Source organism: Scomber japonicus, chromosome 17 (assembly GCF_027409825.1).
Source record: "Scomber japonicus isolate fScoJap1 chromosome 17, fScoJap1.pri, whole genome shotgun sequence".
Classification (NCBI taxonomy): domain Eukaryota; kingdom Metazoa; phylum Chordata; class Actinopteri; order Scombriformes; family Scombridae; genus Scomber; species Scomber japonicus.
In genome coordinates, this window is record NC_070594.1 from 7,459,253 (window position 1) to 7,477,647 (window position 18,395).

Below are 18,395 nucleotides of genomic sequence, written 5' to 3' on the forward strand. Positions count from 1 at the left end.
AGCCTATTTATTCTGCTCTAGTTGACGAGAAACAAGTCTGACAAGTGGATTGCAGTGTTATCATGTGATATCCAAAATTTTTATGATGAGGAAACAAGAATGCTTCAGATCACAACTGAAGTGTTTGAGGATTTTGATTCATTATAATGAGCCGATAGAGAAGATGTGCCCTGATGACCTGCTCTTTAAGACTCTAATCTAGTTTTAAGCATCTTTAACTTGAATTTCTGATTTCTTATATGAAGCCAAACAGACTTAAATCTTAATCTCTTTTTAAAAACTAGTTTCCAAGTTAGATCATGTTGAATACTGGCTAGATTTTTATGCATCATCATTTTTGTTCACCTCGTTGGCAGATTTTCTTACTTGAAATGATCAGATTTCACTACTTCAAATAATATTTTGTAACATTTTAAGCAGGAGAGATTTACAGTATATAAAATAAATACATGTATTATTATTATATGTAGTTATGAAACCAAATATGAGTGTGAGTTAGGAACTAAACCACTTTTTTCTTAGCCTATAGTTTGTACCAAATTCCACCACTGCCCTAAAATATTATCCATTAAATACATTACTCAAGAAATTAGTACAAAATTAAGAGACCTGTAATTTTATTTATTTACAACCACACATACAATATTTTAAAGGTGCACTAGGCCTATGTAAGATTAAGATTTGGGCACCTGCACCAAACAATAGGGGGCAGCATATCACCATTAAACACCCTCATTCATCACTACCACCCTTCCTCTTCCCTTAAACACTATATTATTAGGCTTATTACTATTTGGATAAACTGGCCACATATCAGTATTTACCAGAAAAATATTAAAACTTAAAAAGTGATATATTAACAATCCTACAGCAAGACTTCCAGCAGCTTTCAGACTGTTTTATTTATTCACTATCGCCCCCTGTGGTACAAAGTGGGTATTACAAGACAGTCAGTTTTTTTTCAAGATTCAAGATTTAAGATCCTTTCATTGTCATTTTGATTATGTACTTCCATACATTAAAAAAAATATTTCATTCACAATTACTATTTTATGATCAAGGAGAAATGCTTTTTTAATGAACACAGGTCAAATTTGGACATTAGCATATATAAAAATATGTTGCACAGCTGCACAAAACCAAAGAAAAAAAGATATATATATATATATTTTTTTACTTTTTATTTGTATCATGCATTTCATGTATGTATCCAATTCACTTCTTAATTCATGTGCAATTAATATATAAAATAAAAAACAGCCAAAAACTACAGAACAAAAACATGCAAGAAGCTGGAGGAAGTACACACCCCAATAATAACAGAGAAAAGAAAAACGGAAAAAGAACAAAATAATGTATTTTATTTCCATTTTCATATACTGTGAGTCACATTAGCAAAAGACCAGCTACAGGAAATGTGTATAAGGTGTTTTTGCAGCTCTCAAATGTAAAAAATGGGAGCGTCAACACTATGTAAGGGTTAAAGCCCCCTGCTGAATATGTTGTTAGCAAGTTTAAAGACAATACAGTTTACTTGAATTCACATACCAAGCAGAGGGCGTTGTCTGTAAAGGCACGTGCGTGAGTTCACTTTGGTCCCTGGAAATAGCAGCAGAGTGAGTCCTCTGTTAGCCCCGCCTCTCTCTGAGCCGCTTCCTCAGGTGGTTGCAGCAGCAGCAGCAGCAGCAGGTCGGAGGAATGTGAAGGGCCTCACCTCTGCGGAACAAAAAAATAAAAAACATGGAAATACGACTTTATTATTACAACCCACAGAGGATTTAATGTCTGATTTAACACTTCAGCGATGAGGAGGAGTGATCTCTGCACACAGGAGCTGATTTGTAGTTTCTGACACTTTGGATTACTTCACAGGTGTTACTGTTTTTACCTGAAGCTGCGGATTAGACTGTATATATTTTACATTTTTCTGCAAGGTTTTTTTTTTTTATTCATTTGGGGAGAGTCTGCCGTCTTTAGGAGTTCATCATGCCGGATCTGATCAGTGTTACAGAGTTTATTGCAGAGACTAATGAGGACTACAAAGCTCCAACCACTTCCAGCTTCACCACTCGGATGTCCCACTGCAGGAACACAGTGGCAGCTCTGGAGGAGGTATGAAAGCACACACACATACACACATGCACACACACAAGGAAATAAACTGCACTCACTGTCACCTGTAGTGTTATGATAAATAAAGTTGTCAAATAGGCTTCCACTCACTATACTGAAGCCAAAAAAACCCTGTATTTTATTACAAGTTTAATACACAGACAGTAGTTTCTCCTCTGTTGGCTTTAAATTCTGCTTTTCCTTGAATTTACACAGGGTTGTCACTACTTCCTGTTATGCAAACTTTGGATTGAAGTGTTTGTAAGGCTGTTCAAGGTGTAAATCTTGCTCCTGTAGATCAAAAAAAGGAGCTGTAAAATGAGTTGTTCGGGGCATAAATATTAAGATACACTCCACCTCTGCACATTTCTAGGCAGCAAAATGTGTTTTTCACTAGAAAAAGAGGAACAGAGAAAGACACTTCCTCATGGTGTAACAGCTGCTCAGAGTTGAACATTTTGAAAGAGTTTTGAGCTTCATTGTTTTGCAATGAAGCGATGATGATGATGAAGCATATTTTTTTAATGTGCTGATGATATGAGGAACCGGCAGTTATAAGGTTCAAAGTTCAGAAAGCAATGGTGGAAAAAGTATTCAGATCCTTTACTTAAAGTACCAAGACAGCAATGTAAAGTACTCCATTACAATCCAAGTCCTCCAGTAGTACATAAGTAAAAGTAGTGCAATATGTAGTATGCAGTATTACAGTAAAAGTACTGCAGTATTATGAGTGATGTAGTATGCAGTATTACAGTAAAAGTACTGCAGTATTATAGTGATGTAGTATGCAGTATTACAGTAAAAGTAGTGATATATTATTATATATGACATCATTAGATTATTAATAGTGAAGCATCAGTGTTAGAGCAGCATGTTACTGTTGTAGCTGCTGGAGGTGGAGCTAGTTTACACTACTTTATATACAGTTAGCTAGTTTACACTACTTTATATACAGTTAGCTAGTTTACACTACTTTATATACAGTTAGCTAGTTTACGCTACTTTATATACAGTTAGCTAGTTTATACTACTTTATATACAGTTAGCTAGTTTACACTACTTTATATACAGTTAGCTAGTTTACACTACTTTATATACAGTTAGCTAGTTTATATTACTTTATATACAGTTAGCTAGTTTATACTACTTTATATACGGTTAGCTAGTTTACACTACTTTATATGCAGTTAGCTAGTTTACACTACTTTATATACAGTTAGCTAGTTTATACTACTTTATATACAGTTAGCTAGTTTATACTACTTTATATACAGTTAGCTAGTTTATACTACTTTATATACAGTTAGCTAGTTTATATACAGTTAGCTAGTTTATACTACTTTATATACAGTTAGCTAGTTTACACTACTTTATATACAGTTAGCTAGTTTACACTACTTTATATACAGTTAGCTAGTTTATACTACTTTATACAGTTAGCTAGTTTATATACAGTTAGCTAGTTTATACTACTTTATACAGTTAGCTAGTTTAGTCCAGTGGTTCCCAACCTAGGGGTGGGGCCCCTCCAAAGGGTCAGCAGATAAATGTGAGGGCTGGTGAGATGATTAATGGGAGAGGAAAGAAGAAAAACCAAGTTCTGATACAGAGGAGTAGAAAGAATAACATGGAAATAATTGTGTAAAGTACAAATACCTCAACATTGTACCTAAGTAGCGTGATAGATTCAAAGGACTTAGTTACTGTCCACCACTAGTACGAGGATAAAGAAGCAGGAGAAGAAATGAGAAACAGAGCTTTAAACAGTCCAGTAAACTTAAAAGTAGTCAGGTTTATATTCAATAGTTTTACACAAAGCACAAAATCAGTTTTTTTTAAGTAGAGGAATCATGAGACCTTCAAGAACAATCAAAATACATACTCTTGTTTACTTGCATAGAATATTTTAATGATAGGCCTGATAGTGAAGTGCTTTGAGTACATAGTAGAAAGCGCAGGCCCAGACAGCTTATTGTGTCCTCCTCCTCCTCCTCCTCCTCCTGTTGCATGCTGGGAGGAGACCCCAGGCGATGACGAAGCCTCACCCGTTTGATCGAGTCCCAACACGACTCACCCAGTTTTTTTCCCTCCATCTCCTTCAAAGCATCTCTGATTTATCCTTCTTCCCTCCCTCCCTCTGTTAAACCCTCTCTGCTTCACTTCTTTCTTCTAAAATGTCTTCCTTTCTCCATTTTTCTGTCTTTTTCTCCCTTCCTTCCTTCCTTCCTTCGATCCTTCCCTCCTTTCCTACCTTCTTTCCTCCTTCTTCCTCTCAGTCATGTTCAGTTTTAAAGTGCCTCTCAGTTTCCAGTCTTGTCCCAACTTGTCTTTCTACAGGGAGCCACCATGAGAGAAGAGTTAAAGCTGCTGCTCTGTGAATCTTTCTAACATCAATTAATCAATCAGTCACAGTAGGAAAGTAGCTATAATGTTTTGTTTCGGCTCTAAAACTTAAGCTTAAATTGTTTCAGTATCACTCAACCTCTACGAAATGACTTTTGGAAAGTCTAAAAAAAAAGAGCCACACGATAAAGAAGCCAAACAGCAGCCAAGCGTGGGAAAGTTGTGGGAGATTAATCGGGCAGTGATATGTTTAATCTGCCCTGTTTGGACTTGTTTAGCAAAGTCTTGAAGGTAAAGGACGTTTATTTATATGCAAAAGTTTAAAGTTTAAAGTGCCCCAGAATCTCTAAAAAAAAAAATTAAAAAAAAAGCTGTAATTTCCCAATTTAGGATCAATAAAGTCTCTCTCTCTCTCTCTCTCTCTCTCTCTCTCTCTCTCTGTCTACCAACCTACCTACCTACCTACCTCTATCTATCTATCTATCTATCTATCTAACTATCTCTCTCTCTCTCTCTCTCTCTCTCTCTCCCTCCCTCCCTACCTACCTCTTTCTATCTACCTCTCTCTCTCTCTCTCTCTCTCTCTCTCTCTGTCTACCAACCTACCTACCTACCTACCTCTATCTATCTATCTATCTATCTATCTATCTAACTATCTATCTAGCTCTCTCTCTCTCTCTCTCTCTCTCTCTCTCTCTCTCTCCCTCCCTCCCTACCTACCTCTTTCTATCTACCTCTCTCTCTCTCTCTCTCTCTCTCTCTCTCTCTCTCTCTGTCTACCTACCTACCTACCTCTATCTATCTATCTATCTATCTATCTAACCATCTAACTCTCTCTCTCTCTACCTACCTCTCTCTCTCTCTCTCTCTCTCTCTCTCTGCATAGGATAAAACATACAGCAAGCAGTTACAATAAAAAGTCAAATAAGTCAACCAGATTAAAACATCAATGTTAAAGGGGGTTTTTGGACCTGAATAAATGTTAGTTTTCAGTCTTGATTTGAAAGATTTCAGCCCGAACGAGCTTTCTACATATAATGGAAGTCTGTTTGAGAGATAAGGGGCAGTGTAGGCAAATACTGTGAAGCCAGGAGATCAACGTTGAGAGAGGGAAGAGGGTGTGCCAACTGTATATGGTGCAATGAGCTGAGATAGCTGTGGTGGTGCAAGTCCATGCAAATCCTTATAAGTTAAAAGAAGAACCTTAAAAACCAGCTCAGTGGTAACTATAGTGAAGAGAGATCACGTTGGGTGATGCTGTATTTGGTTGGAGTTTAGGTTTTTGTCAGCTTCTAGCAGCACAAGTAGGAAGGTTGGAGAAAAGGTCATGATAATAATCAAATCTGGAAGGGGCTAATGCATGGATTTAAGGTTTCAGCATGACTGAAATTTAGAATAGGTCAGATTTTTAGTAATATTACCAAGATGAAAAAATGCAGTGTTGGTAAAAACCATAATATGAGACTTGGAGTGTCTGATGAGAGTCAAAAATCACACCAAGGCTTTTGATGGTTGAGCTTTCAGAAATAATACAGCCATCAATGTTAACAGTCAAACGTATGGCGCTTTTCCACTACACAGTTCCAGCACTACTCGGCTCGACTCAACTCGACACGGTTCCAGGAACGACCTTTTCCATTGCAAAAAGGTACCTACTCAACGTGGGCGGGGTCGTCATAGCAACGGCTCCGCGAAACTGCCGTGACTTCGTTTTATACACGACACAAACACATAAACAATGGATGACATGGAGGCGATGGTGTACTTGCTGCTGTATGTGGCTTTCTGTCACACACAAAGCAACTAAATCGAGCCGTATGACTGTAACACTGCTGCTGGTATTTAAAAATGGCGGGTTTGATTCTTGTGTGGGACGGCTCATGACTCTTCCAGTGACGACTCTTCTGATCAATCAGCGGCCGGCAGTCTGTTGACTTCACATTTAGTATCGGCTCGGCTCGCTTGGAACCTCAGTAGAGCAGGTACTAAAAAAGTAGCAGGTACCAGACTAGTGGAAACACTAAAAAACCGAGTCGAGTCAAGTCGCTATAATCGCAATAATATCGTATTGTGATAATAGTGTATAATGGAGCCTCTGGTGATTCCCACTCCTATTTAATTTAGGAGCTGGGAAAGGCAATTTGATCTTACAGGTACATATAGTCGTGTATCAACAGTGCAAATAATGTCACCAAGGAGAAAGCATAAGGCAAAGGACTGATGTCTGGATTACACCAAAGTTTACTTCAGAAAACTCAAAAGATTGTATTATTATAACTTCCACGTTAGGTTGTATTCAATAAATATGAATGGAACCACGAAAGCACCGTTGCCTAGATACCGATATGTCTCTGTTAGTGGCCTCGAGGTAATGCTGTGGTCGACTGCTGTCAAAAGTCAGGAAGTAGCAACAATGATGCTGAGCCAATAGTCATTAATTAGTCAACAGTGAGTAAATTAGTAGATCATTGACTAATGTGGTCAAGACACTTTCAACAGAATGACAGGATCAAAAGCCCGATTTAAGTTTATCGGAAATGATTGTTGTTGGTTTAATTACGGGTAGTTTTAAAAAGCTGAAGGCACCGGGCCAATGGAAAGTGACTAATTGACGATATCAAGAGTCGGGCTATTTGGAGAAGATTAGATAGTGAAGGATCTAATATGACAGTTATATGTTAGCACGCTGGTAAAGATCTCAGGAGACGTTATTTCAAAGTGTGAAAGAGAGCAGCCGAGTCTGAGTCACGGTGCAACACCGAGCTTAAAGCAACAGCTACCAGTTAATCTCATTATAGCTTAATCATGTAATATATTAAATTTGTGGTTTTATGTTCCCTTTTCTACGAATCACTGAGGAAGTCCTTTTTTTTTTTGTAATCTGAGAGCGCAACACCAGATCTGGAATTTACCATCAGAGGGTTTCCTGAGTCTGCTTGGGGGAACTTATTAGTCTTACTTGACGGCATCTGGATGGTGTAGTGAGGTTTTAACGGTCTGTTAATGTTTGGCTTTTTTTTCAAAGTCCTCGAGGTGATTTGTGGGAGGGGGCTTAAACCAGAAGATAAGAGTATGGGTTCATTATTTAGGACACTTGTGAGTTTCTGACTTTAAAAGTAAACCCTCAAAAGTCCAAAACTCAAAGATTTTCAGTTTACAACTATATAAAACTGAGAAAATCCTAATAAATGACCTAATAAACTATTAAAAAAAAAATGCTTTAATTAATTCTTCCTCTAATTAATTAATTAAATCGATGTTTCAGCTCTGAAATATTACTGAATCAGACATCTACCTCTACAGTGCTGTGCACATGTTTTAGACACAGATCTCATGCTTTCTGCAGAACTGCTGATGAAGATCGTTCTTTATAACTGTGGCTCCATATTTGGGGTTAAAGTTGAGTAAATTTGGGGCTGTTCAGATGCCTCCTTACTGTATTGCATCATCTAAAGTGCCTAAAACTTTTGCACAGCATTGTTTATCTACCTATATTTATCAGTCTTTATCTCTGTGCATCGATAAATAAAAAATGATGATCAGCCGATAAAACACCTTCAGATCTATATGTGAAAGCTACAGTATGTGAGTTTATGTTCCAGTGGACCTTAAGGGGGCCTGTGAAGGATTTTAAGGTGGTAATGAAGAGTTTATGGAGATCTCTTTAGAAAGATTTCCAGGAACTAAAGCTGAAACGATTCATCCATTTTAGAAAAGGAACTGAAAATAAGTCTGCAGCAACTTTTTTGATAATCATTCGCTCGTGTCAGTTTCTGCAGTGTGAGGATTTTCTGCTTTTGCTTTTCTCTTTTTTTATTTTATATGATTATAAAATGAATAGTTTGGGGATTTTGGACTGTAGGGTCAAACCAAATAAGACATTTAAGAGACATGAATTTGGAGTCATGAATTGATCAACTAAAGAAATGGTTTAGTTCTGAATGCAGGAGGAAAATACTATTAAGATGTTATTTGGTTTCTACCTCGACGCCTCACTGGACGAGAGCCGGCCTTCTCTTCATGTCAAGCTGCTTCTCTGTCATCAAAAGAAGAAGAAAACTTTTTATTTCATTTTGGATTATGACAGCCAGCTCGGTGCTCGGCGTGTAGCTTTTATCTCGGCCGTGGAGCAGCCTCGGTTTGAACTGTTTGTTCAGTCAGTCAAACAGTAACTGAGCATCCGGACCGTCTGCATGCTTCACACACTGAGTCAGTGAGCTGTGACTCACAGCTTCACTCAGGTGGAGCTGAGTCAAGTTAACCCCGTCTGTTTTCACTGTTCCTCCCTCCCTCCTACCTTCCTTCCTTTGTCTGTCCTTCCTTCCTTTCCTTCCTTCCCCCCTTCTTTCCTCATTTCTTCCTCCCTCCCTTCCTTCCTTCCTTCCTTCTTCCTCCCTCCTTTCCTTCCTTCCTCCCTCCCTCCTTTCCTTATTTCTTCCTTCTTTTGTCCTTCCTTCCTTTCCTGTCTCTCTTCCTCCCTCCCTTCCTCTCTCCTTACCTTCTTTCCTTTGTCCTTCCTTCCTTTCCTTTCTCTCTTCCTTCCTCCCTTCCTTCTTTCCTTCCTTCCTCCCTCCTTTCCTTCCTTCTTCCTCCCTCCCTCCCTCCTACCTTCCTTCCTTTGTCCTCCCTTCCTTTCCTTTCTCTCTTCCTTCCTCCCTTCCTTCTTTCCTTCTTTCCTCCCTCCTTCTTTCTTCCTCCCTTCCATCTTTCCTTCCTTTCTTCCTCCTTCCTCCCTTCCTTCCTTCCGTCGTCCTCCCTCCTTTCCTTCCTTCCTTCCATCTTTCCTTCCTTTCTTCCTCCTTCCTCCCTTCCTTCCTTCCGTCGTCCTCCCTCCTTTCCTTCCTTCCTTCCATCTTTCCTTCCTTCCCTTCCTTCCTCCCTCCTTTCCTGCCTTCCTTCCTTCCATCCTTCCTTCCTTCCTTCCTTGACTGGAGGACAACAGGAGGGTTAAACAGCTGACTGTGTGCAGAGTGTGAGGTGATCTAACACGTCTGCATGCTCTCAGCAGATCTGTTGGTGCAGTCACACCTAAATGTGAGACCCCTTCATCTTTCTACGTGTGTGTTTGTGAGGGAGACACTTCTGGGTGTGAAATGAAACCAGCTCCTCCTTCACTTGGTGCTGAATTCAAACAGGTTGAACTTTTACTCGTGGTATCACACAGTTCTGAGCCAGTTTGAGAGAAATAGGGGAGTTTCAAGCTTAACTCATCTGCTGCTGGTTTCTTGAAGGTTTCCAGTAACATCCGAATGAGAATCGGAGATGCAGCCTTCGTCAATTATCTTCACTATCTTGCTTAATATTTTAAAAAGAAAGCTAAAAACTTCATTTTAGCCTTTTTTTTAGCTTTTCTGACAGTCATCTTCACACTGATGCACTATACCAAACTTCTTTTAAAAGGTTGTTTTTACTTGATTTTATATATTGTATTTATTCTATTTTTAAGCTACTTTTACGATGTACTATTTTACTATTATTTCCTTCTTTTGTCCTTTTTTTACATTGCTCTATGCTTCTTGCTTCTTTTAGACCCTTTTTAATGTGAAGCACATAGTGTATGTCATTTCTTGTCTTTGTAAAGCACTGTGAGCTACATTTCCTCTATGAAAGGTGCTAAAGGTCCTATGTCCTTCTTTCCTCCCTTCCTCTTTCCCTTTCTGCCTCCTTCCTTCCTTCCTTCCTTCCTTCCTTCTTTCCTCCCTTCCTCTTTGCCTTTCTGCCTCCCTCCCTCCTTCCTTCCTTCCTTCCTTCTCTTTCCTTTCCTCCCTTCGGTCCTCCCTCTTGTCCGTCCTTCCTTTCCTCCCTTCCTGCCTCCTTTCCACCCTCCTTTACTCCCTCCCTCCCTCCTTTCCTTCCTTCTTCCTCCATTCCATCCTTCCTTCCTTCCTTCCTTCCTTGACTTGAGGACAACAGGAGGGTTAAAAAAAAGCACACAGGTTTTGCATCAAAGTGTTTCAATCCAATCCATTTTATTTATATAGTACGATTTTAACAAACACAAGATTTCCAAAGTACACAAAAAGATAAAACAGAAACAATAGAAGCACAATAAAAAGATAAAGTACACAATAGAAAGATAAAAGCAATAAAATAAGAATAAAATATGCATGTATACACATAAAATCAACACTCTACATGGTGTCAAAAGCCAAAGAGAAGACTTACTGTATAGAAACCACTATTTAAAACTGAAGGAATCAGATAACAATAAAAAAAGAGGTTTAACTCAATTAGAAGTGGATTGTAAGGTGCACTACCAGTCTGTCTAATGGCTTCCTGCAGACTATCCAGAGCCGAGGAGCCGCTACAGTTCCCGTCCTTTTATTTTCCATTAACAGGACTCAGCTACAGTGGGAGGATCTCAGGGGTCTGCTGGTGCTATAAGGCCTGGAGAAGGTCTGATATATATATGCAAAGGGCGAGACCATGGAGATAATTATAGACAATTAGAGGGAAGTGAAGGGTGTGAGGATAAGTGTAATGTAGGTCTCATTTCTTGGACCTTGTTAATAACCAGGCAGCAGCATTTTGGATTAGTTGTAAACAGGAAATGATAGACTGAAGAATGAAGGGACTGACCTCTCATTAAGGCAGAGGTGTCAAACTCATCTTCATTCAAGGGCCACATACAGCCCAATTTGATCTTATGTGGGCCAGATCCTTAAAATAAAGGAAGGAAGGAAGGAAGGAAGAGAAGACAGGAAGGAAGGAAAGAAAGAAAGAAAGAAAGAAAGAAAGAAAGGAAAGATGAAAGGGAGGAAGGAAGGACAGATGGAAGGAAGGAAAAAAGGAAGGAAGGAAGGAAGGAAAGATGGAAGGAAGAAAGGAAGGAAGGAAGGAAGAGAAGACAGGAAAGAAAGAAGGGAAAGATGGAAGGAAGGAAAGAAGGAAGGAAGGAAGAGAAGAGAAGACGGGAAAGAAAGGAAAGATGGAAGGAAGAAAGGGAGGAAGGAAGGAAGGACGGAAGAGAAGACAGGAAAGAAAGAAAGAAAGGAAAGATGGAAGGAAAGAAGGAAGGAAGAAAGGGAGGAAGGAAGGAAGAGAAGAGAAGACAGGAAAGAAAAACAGAAAGAAAGGAAAGATGGAACGAAGAAAGGGAGGAAGGAAGGAAAGATGGAAGGAAGGAAAAAAGTTAGGAAGGAAGGAAGAGAAGACAGGAAAGAAAGAAAGAAAGAAAGAAAGAAAGAAAGGAAAGATGGAAGGAAGGAAGGAAAGACAGATGGAAGGAAGGAAGGAAGAGAAGACAGGAAAGAAAGAAAGAAAGAAAAGATGGAAGGAAAGAAGGAAGGAAGGAAGGAAGGAAGAGATGAGAAGACAGGAAAGAAAAACAGAAAGAAAGGGAAAGATGGAAGGAAGAAAGGGAGGAAGAGACGAGAGGAAACAAAGCGGGCCAGATTGGACTCCTCGACGGGCCGGTTCTGGCCCGCGGGCCGCATGTTTGACACCCCTGCATTAAGGAGATATTGTTGTATAGCTGCAGAGTGAAATAAAGAGAAGCGGCTGCAGTGACCGAGAGTAGAAGAGTCGTGTGCACTGGTGGTTTTTTTTAGCTCCTTCAGTTCATGCTTACAGCTCTACCAACTGTACCAAGAACACTTCCTGTCCTGTTTGTTTGTGGCCACAACCTGCGAGTAAAGTTTCACCAGCAGGTTTCGGGGCGGACTGCAGCTTTGTGTTTACACAGGAGGAGTTCAGGTACAGTAGGTCAACTGCATGCTGGCAGCTATCAGAGTCCAGTTCACAAGGTGCTATGTAGATATGGGTTAATGTGTGTGTCAACAACTCAGAGGAATTTTTACGACTTTATGCTGCAGAGTTTATTACATCTGCAACTAATGATCAGTTTCAACACCAATTTTTTATACAGATTATTTCCTTTATTAATCATTATGTCTTTTAAAATGTCAGAAAACAGTAAAAAATGACTTATGACTTTATTGTGAAGTCCTCTAATGTCTTCTTGAAGATCAGGGGTGAAAAGAAAAAAAAAGGGCACATACAGCACGTTCTCACCACTGAAGAGGGCAGTTTTGCATGTTTTGCCAACCAGGAGGGCACTTTAGCACGCTTTTTGGTTCCCAAGAGGGCACTTTAGCACACATTTTGGTTCCCAAGAGGGCACTTTAACACACATTTTGGTTCCCAAGAGGGCACTTTAACACACATTTTGGCTCCCAAGAGGGCACTTTAGCACGCTTTTTGGTTCCCAAGAGGGCACTTTAGCACACATTTTGGTTCCCAAGAGGGCACTTTAACACATATTTAGCTTCTAAGAGGGCAGTTTAGCACACATTTTGGTTCCCAAGAGGGCACTTTAGCACGCTTTTTGGCTCCCAAGAGGGCACTTTAACACACATTTAGCTTCTAAGAGGGCAGTTTAGCACACATTTTGCCTCCCAAGAGGGCAGTTTAGTGTGTTTTGCCAACCAGGAGGGCACCTTAGCACACGTTCTGGCTCCCAAGAGGGCACTTTAGCGTGCGTTTTTCAACAATTGGGCTACAGGGGGGGGGGGCGAGCACCTCCCCTGCCCCCCCCTTGTGCACACCACTGCAGCATATGTTTCACACTCTTGCTTAAAAAGGGACAATTACTTGGAGAATCCAAATTATTGTGCCAGTGCTGCAGATTGTTTCCTTGATTGATAATTTTGGGTATAAAATATCATTTAACTGTGAAAAATGACTTATTTTATGTGATCAACAGTCAAAAACCAGAATAAATTGAGTTTACTGTCATGTGTGATAAAGAGAAAACTTCACATCTTCAAATTTGAGAAGCTGCAGAGGATGTTTTGGCGTTCTTGCTTAAAGAAATGTCAATTATTTAATCATCTAAGTTATTGTATTTGTTCATTTCCTGTCGATGAACTAATAGCTGAATCAGCTGATCATTACAGCTCCTCTTAATGAACTAAAACCCTTCAACTCTAGTGAATAAACTCATGAAAACTCGGTGGTGACAGCTGAAAATGAGCATGAATACGCTCCTCCGCTCCCTGTTATTGTTTGTATCCCAGAGCTCAGTTTACTGAACTAGAGCCGGATTTGCATGAGGTCAGCTGATCGGACGAGGCCGCCGCCGCTCAAGTAAACTAATTTACATAGCAGGAACATTCAGGACACAAACGCTGACTGTTCAATGTGGAAAGATTTTATCAGCACGATCGTTTTTTACCTCGATGTCATTTCACAGATTTGTTGTCCGTGACCGACTGTTTCCTTTTTCTGAGTCTCTGCTCAGCTGGCGGGACGCTGACCAAAGAATGATTCATCAAAGGCAGCAGCAGAAGTTAAAGCTGAAATATTATCTTACTGTTAAAGTTTTCAACCTTAAACAGGAAACGTTTATCGTTGTTGTGTGGCGTTTTTGAAGACTTTGGCACTCTGCTTTTAGTTTTTAGTCTTTTGATGAAAATCTTTTATAAGCTTTAATCATGAAAACAATTTCTTCACATTTATTTTTTATCATTAATCTTCTAAACATTTTAAAGGCTCCAGCTGTGTCCGTCTTTGTTGTGTCCAGTTTCCATGGTTACTGGTTAGTGTTGTGCCCAGTTGCCATGGTTACAGGTCATTGTTGTGTCCAGATATTATAGTTAGTAGGTTAGTGTTGTGTCCAGTTGCCATGGTTACAGGTCATTGTTGTGTCCAGATATTATAGTTAGTAGGTTAGTGTTGTGCCCAGTTGCCATGGTTACAGGTCAGTGTTGTGTCCAGATATTATAGTTAGTAGGTTAGTGTTGTGCCCAGTTGCCATGGTTACAGGTCATTGTTGTGTCCAGATATTATAGCTAGTAGGTTAGTGTTGTGTCCAGTTACCATGGTTACAGATTAACGTTGTGTCCAGATACTATAATTACAGGTCAGTGTTGTATCCAGTTACCATGGTTACAGATTAATGTTGTGCCCAGTTGCTCTAATTACAGGTCAGTGTTGTGTCCAGTTACCATGGTTACAGGTTAATGGTGTGTCCAGTTGTAGTGGTCACAGGTTATTATTGTGTCCAGTTGCCAAGGTTACGGGTTAGTGTTAGGTCCAGTTGCCATGGTTACATGTTAGTGTCGTGTCCAGTTGCCATGGTTACAGGTTGGTGTCATGCCAGTTGCCATGGTTACAAGTAAATGTTATGTCCAGTTACCATAGTTGCAGGTTAATGGTGTGTCCAGTTACTGCGGTCACAGATTAGCGTTGTGTCCAGTTAATTACCATGGTTACGGGTATTTTCTGGCCATGTTTACGATGAATATTAAACGTTTTAAATATTTTGCATCATTGTTTTCTCAAATATACTCCTTGAGCCGCCAGACGGAGGACAGTCGCTTGTTGGGGGATTCCTGTTGCTCACCAGCTGGTTTCAGTGTCAGACTTACATCACTTTTTACGTGTCGTGTCGTTTCACATGAATTATTTTTTATATATGTTGTGTGTATTTTCGTATAAAGGCTCATTTAGCAACAGGCAACGCACGCTTGCTTGAGCGCTACACAATGTGGTCTGTGGCTTTAAAATAACCACGACAGATATATCATGAAGTTTTCAGGTTTCATTTTATTGTTCTGAATTTTATTTTAGCCGTCCTGTTGCGTCTGTAAAATACTGTTAATTTATATTTAACTGGGACATCCTGGTTGTTGAGTGGTGGTTCAGTCTCGTGGTGTGTAACCTCATCTCATTGTTTGTCACCACCATGGTATTTCTGTGTTTCCTCTTTTTCTACTGTCAGACACTGTTCAATATAACAATAGTTTTTACTTTCCTTTTACTCGGTGTAAAGATAATTTTCACTATTACATCTTTGAAAGTAAACATTCAGACTCACATTACACTCACTTTAACTGCAGTTTAACCCTCCTGTTGTCCTCCCGTCAAGGACGGAAGGTGTAAAGGAAAGGAGGGAGGAAGGGAGGAAAGGAAAGGAAAGGAGGGAGAAAGGGAGGAAGGAAGAAGGAAGGAAGGAGGGAGGGAGGAAGGGAGGAAAGGAAAGGAAAGGAAAGGAAAGGAAAGGAAAGAAGGAAGGAAAGGAGGGAGAAAGGGAGGGAGGAAGGAAGGAAGGAAGGAAGGGAGGGAGGAAGGAAGGAAGGAAGGAAGGAAGGAAAGGAGGGAGAACGGGAGGAAAGAAGGGAGGAAGGAAGGAAGGAAGAAAAGGAAAGAAGGGAGGAAAGGAGGGGGAGGGAGGAAGGAAGGGAGGAAAGGAAAGAAGGAAGGAAAGGAAAGAAGGAAGGAAGAAAGATAGGACAGAGGAAAGGAGGACAGAGGAAAGAAAGAGAAGGAGGGAGGGAGGAAAGAAGGAAGGGAGGAAGGAATAAGGAAGGAAAAGACGGAAGGAAGGAAAGGAGGGAGGAAGGAAGGGAGGAAAGGAAAGAAGGAAGAAGGAAGGAAAGGAGGGAGGAAGGAAGGAAGGAAAGAAGGAGGGAAGAAAGGGGGATGGAGGAAGTACAGACAGAAGGAAGGAAGGAAGGGAGGAAAGAAGAATAAGACGGGGTCAATTTGACCCGGGAGGACGACACAAGGGTTAGTGTAGAAAATATTGTCTATAAATGCTTTAATGACAGTTTGAATGCATTTTCAGAAATAAACGGTGCATTCAAAGACAATCTGACATCTGAGAACTGACAGAAAAGCAGTGAATGATGATCCTGAATAAAACCAACAGAGCATATTGTCATTTTTTATCCTTTTTAATATAGATTATTTGCAAGTTTCTGCTTCATAGTGTCATCAGGTACAAAGATATGATCTATTAGCAGCTGGTTTCAGATCTCCGTGGGTTGACTTTCATTGAATTGAAAGCTGTGACTCTGGTAACTGTATGTGTGAATGTACTTTGCTGCCTACAATGTGCTAAAAAACACTGGTGGCGTTCTTTTTAAATGTTAAAAAAAAATAAAGATAAAAATGAACAGAGTGTGTGTTTGTTGTTTGTGATCCTCAGGCTCTGGACTTGGACCGATCGGTTCTACATAAGATCAAGAAGTCGGTGAAGTCCATCAACACTTCTGGTTTGGGTGAGTTAAGCAGCGTAACCTCAATGTGTCCAAAAATACTGAATGCTTCTCACCACAGACACCGTTTCAGTCTCTCACTTCCTGTCTGCCTGTAAGCCGATCTGCTCAGTCATGAACACTGTCACTTAGTCACTTAGTCACTTAACGTCCTTTAGTTTTGGCTCTTCTTGGTTTTGGGTCATTCTTCATGTTTAAAAGTTTCCTTCAGTATTAAAAAGATTCAGTGATGGTTGTCTGACTTTAAGAAATGTCTAAGAAATAAAAGCTGGGAATAAAAAACTCAACAATAATGAGATTAAATGTGAAGTTCAATCTAACTGCTGTGCTGTCTCCATGGCAACGCTGTCTGTAGCTCCCAAAGAATGATGGTAACTGTAGTCCTCTCTTTTTCATGTTGTACTGAACATCTGCAACAATTAGTCTATTAATTAATTAGTTACCAACTATTAAATGAATTACCAACTCTCTTTCTTTGGGATAATTACTCATTTAAAGTACGTCCAATTTCTCTGATTCCACTTTCTTATCATGAATATTTTCTGTTTTCCTTAGTCCTCTATAACAGTAAAGTCATAGGAGGACTAAATCTTCACCATTTTAGTCATGATCATAAGAATACACACAGTAATAAATAAAAAGATAACACTTCTAAATTGGGTAGTGCTTAAATAAATATAAATATAAAGTGTGGTAGAAGTGACCGAAGTCAGTTAGAAAAGGTGCAAATGGCTGAATATAGATAGATAGATAGATAGATATGAAAGTAAACATTCAGACGTACATTACACTCACTTTAACTGCAGTTTAAGGTAGAAAATATTCTCTATAAATGCTTTAATGACAGTTTGAGTGCATTTTCAGAAATAAACGGTGCATTCAAAGACAGTCTGACATCTGAGAACTGACAGAAAAGCACTGAATGATGATCCTGAATAAAACCAACAGAGCATATTGTCACTTTTTACCCATTTTAATATAGATTATTTGCAAGTTTCTGCTTCATAGTGTCATCATGTACAAAGATATAATCTATTAGCAGCTGGTTTCAGATCTGTGTGGGTTGATTTCCATTGAATTGAAAGCTGTTACTATGGTAACTGTATGTGTGAATGTACTTTACAGGCTATAATGTGCTAAAACACACTGGTGGCGTTGTTTTAAATGTTAAAAAAAAAAGAAGATATATAGTCAAGAAAAGTGACAATGACAGAGGCCTATGACAAAAAAAAAGGCAGGAAGTATTGAACAGCAATAGTAGAGAAAAAAAGAGTAATAATAAGCTGCATGATGTGGAAAAGTATAATAAGTATAATGTATAAAATTTGATCATGTTACCTTGTTAATGATAATGTTACCTTGGGATTTGGGAAAAAATTATCAACATTTTTCCCTATTTTCTGACATTTCAAAGACTAAACAACTGATGATGTAATCCAGAAAGTATTAGACTGATTAATGAGTAATGAAAACCATTATTAGCCCTGTTGCACTGTCAGAGAGTTTGAAAGCTGAGGATGTCTCACCAACACGCTTCTTATACAACTACAGACGCCTCGAGCTGATCCTAACGATCCGATCCTTATCTGAGCTGATCCAGGAATATTTTAAATAGATTATTGTCCTGATTTAATCGATGAGTCATCCAAAGAGCATCTGTGTGGGAAGAAGCTCTACTGTGTAGTTTTAGTTTCTGTCGTTCCAACAAATCCAACAGAGTGAGACATCTTCTCTGTAGAGGATCGCATCATGTCAGTAGTTTTCAACCAGGACGTTCAAGACCTGAATCAAGCAGCTCCTTCCTGATATCAGATAATTAATTCATCAATACTGAATATAAATCAATCAATCCATCAAACTGTACTAGTTTATGACTTTATTAATAGAGATTAATACTCCTGAAAGTCACAAATAACAAGCAGATAATAAGACAACAAA

At 39.3% G+C, this 18,395-nt stretch overlaps 1 protein-coding gene across 1 annotated transcript in view; it reads left to right on the plus strand.

The window, feature by feature from the left end:
* Positions 1 to 1,635: 1,635 nt before the first annotated feature.
* Positions 1,636 to 18,395, plus strand: part of asap2b (ArfGAP with SH3 domain, ankyrin repeat and PH domain 2b) — a 42,341-nt gene continuing 25,581 nt past the window's right edge. Inside the window, exons 1-2 of the mRNA XM_053337465.1 lie at positions 1,636 to 2,112; positions 16,388 to 16,460. Coding sequence (XP_053193440.1) covers positions 1,987 to 2,112; positions 16,388 to 16,460 — 199 coding nt within the window. The 5' untranslated portion in view covers positions 1,636 to 1,986. The remainder of the gene's footprint in view (positions 2,113 to 16,387; positions 16,461 to 18,395) is intronic.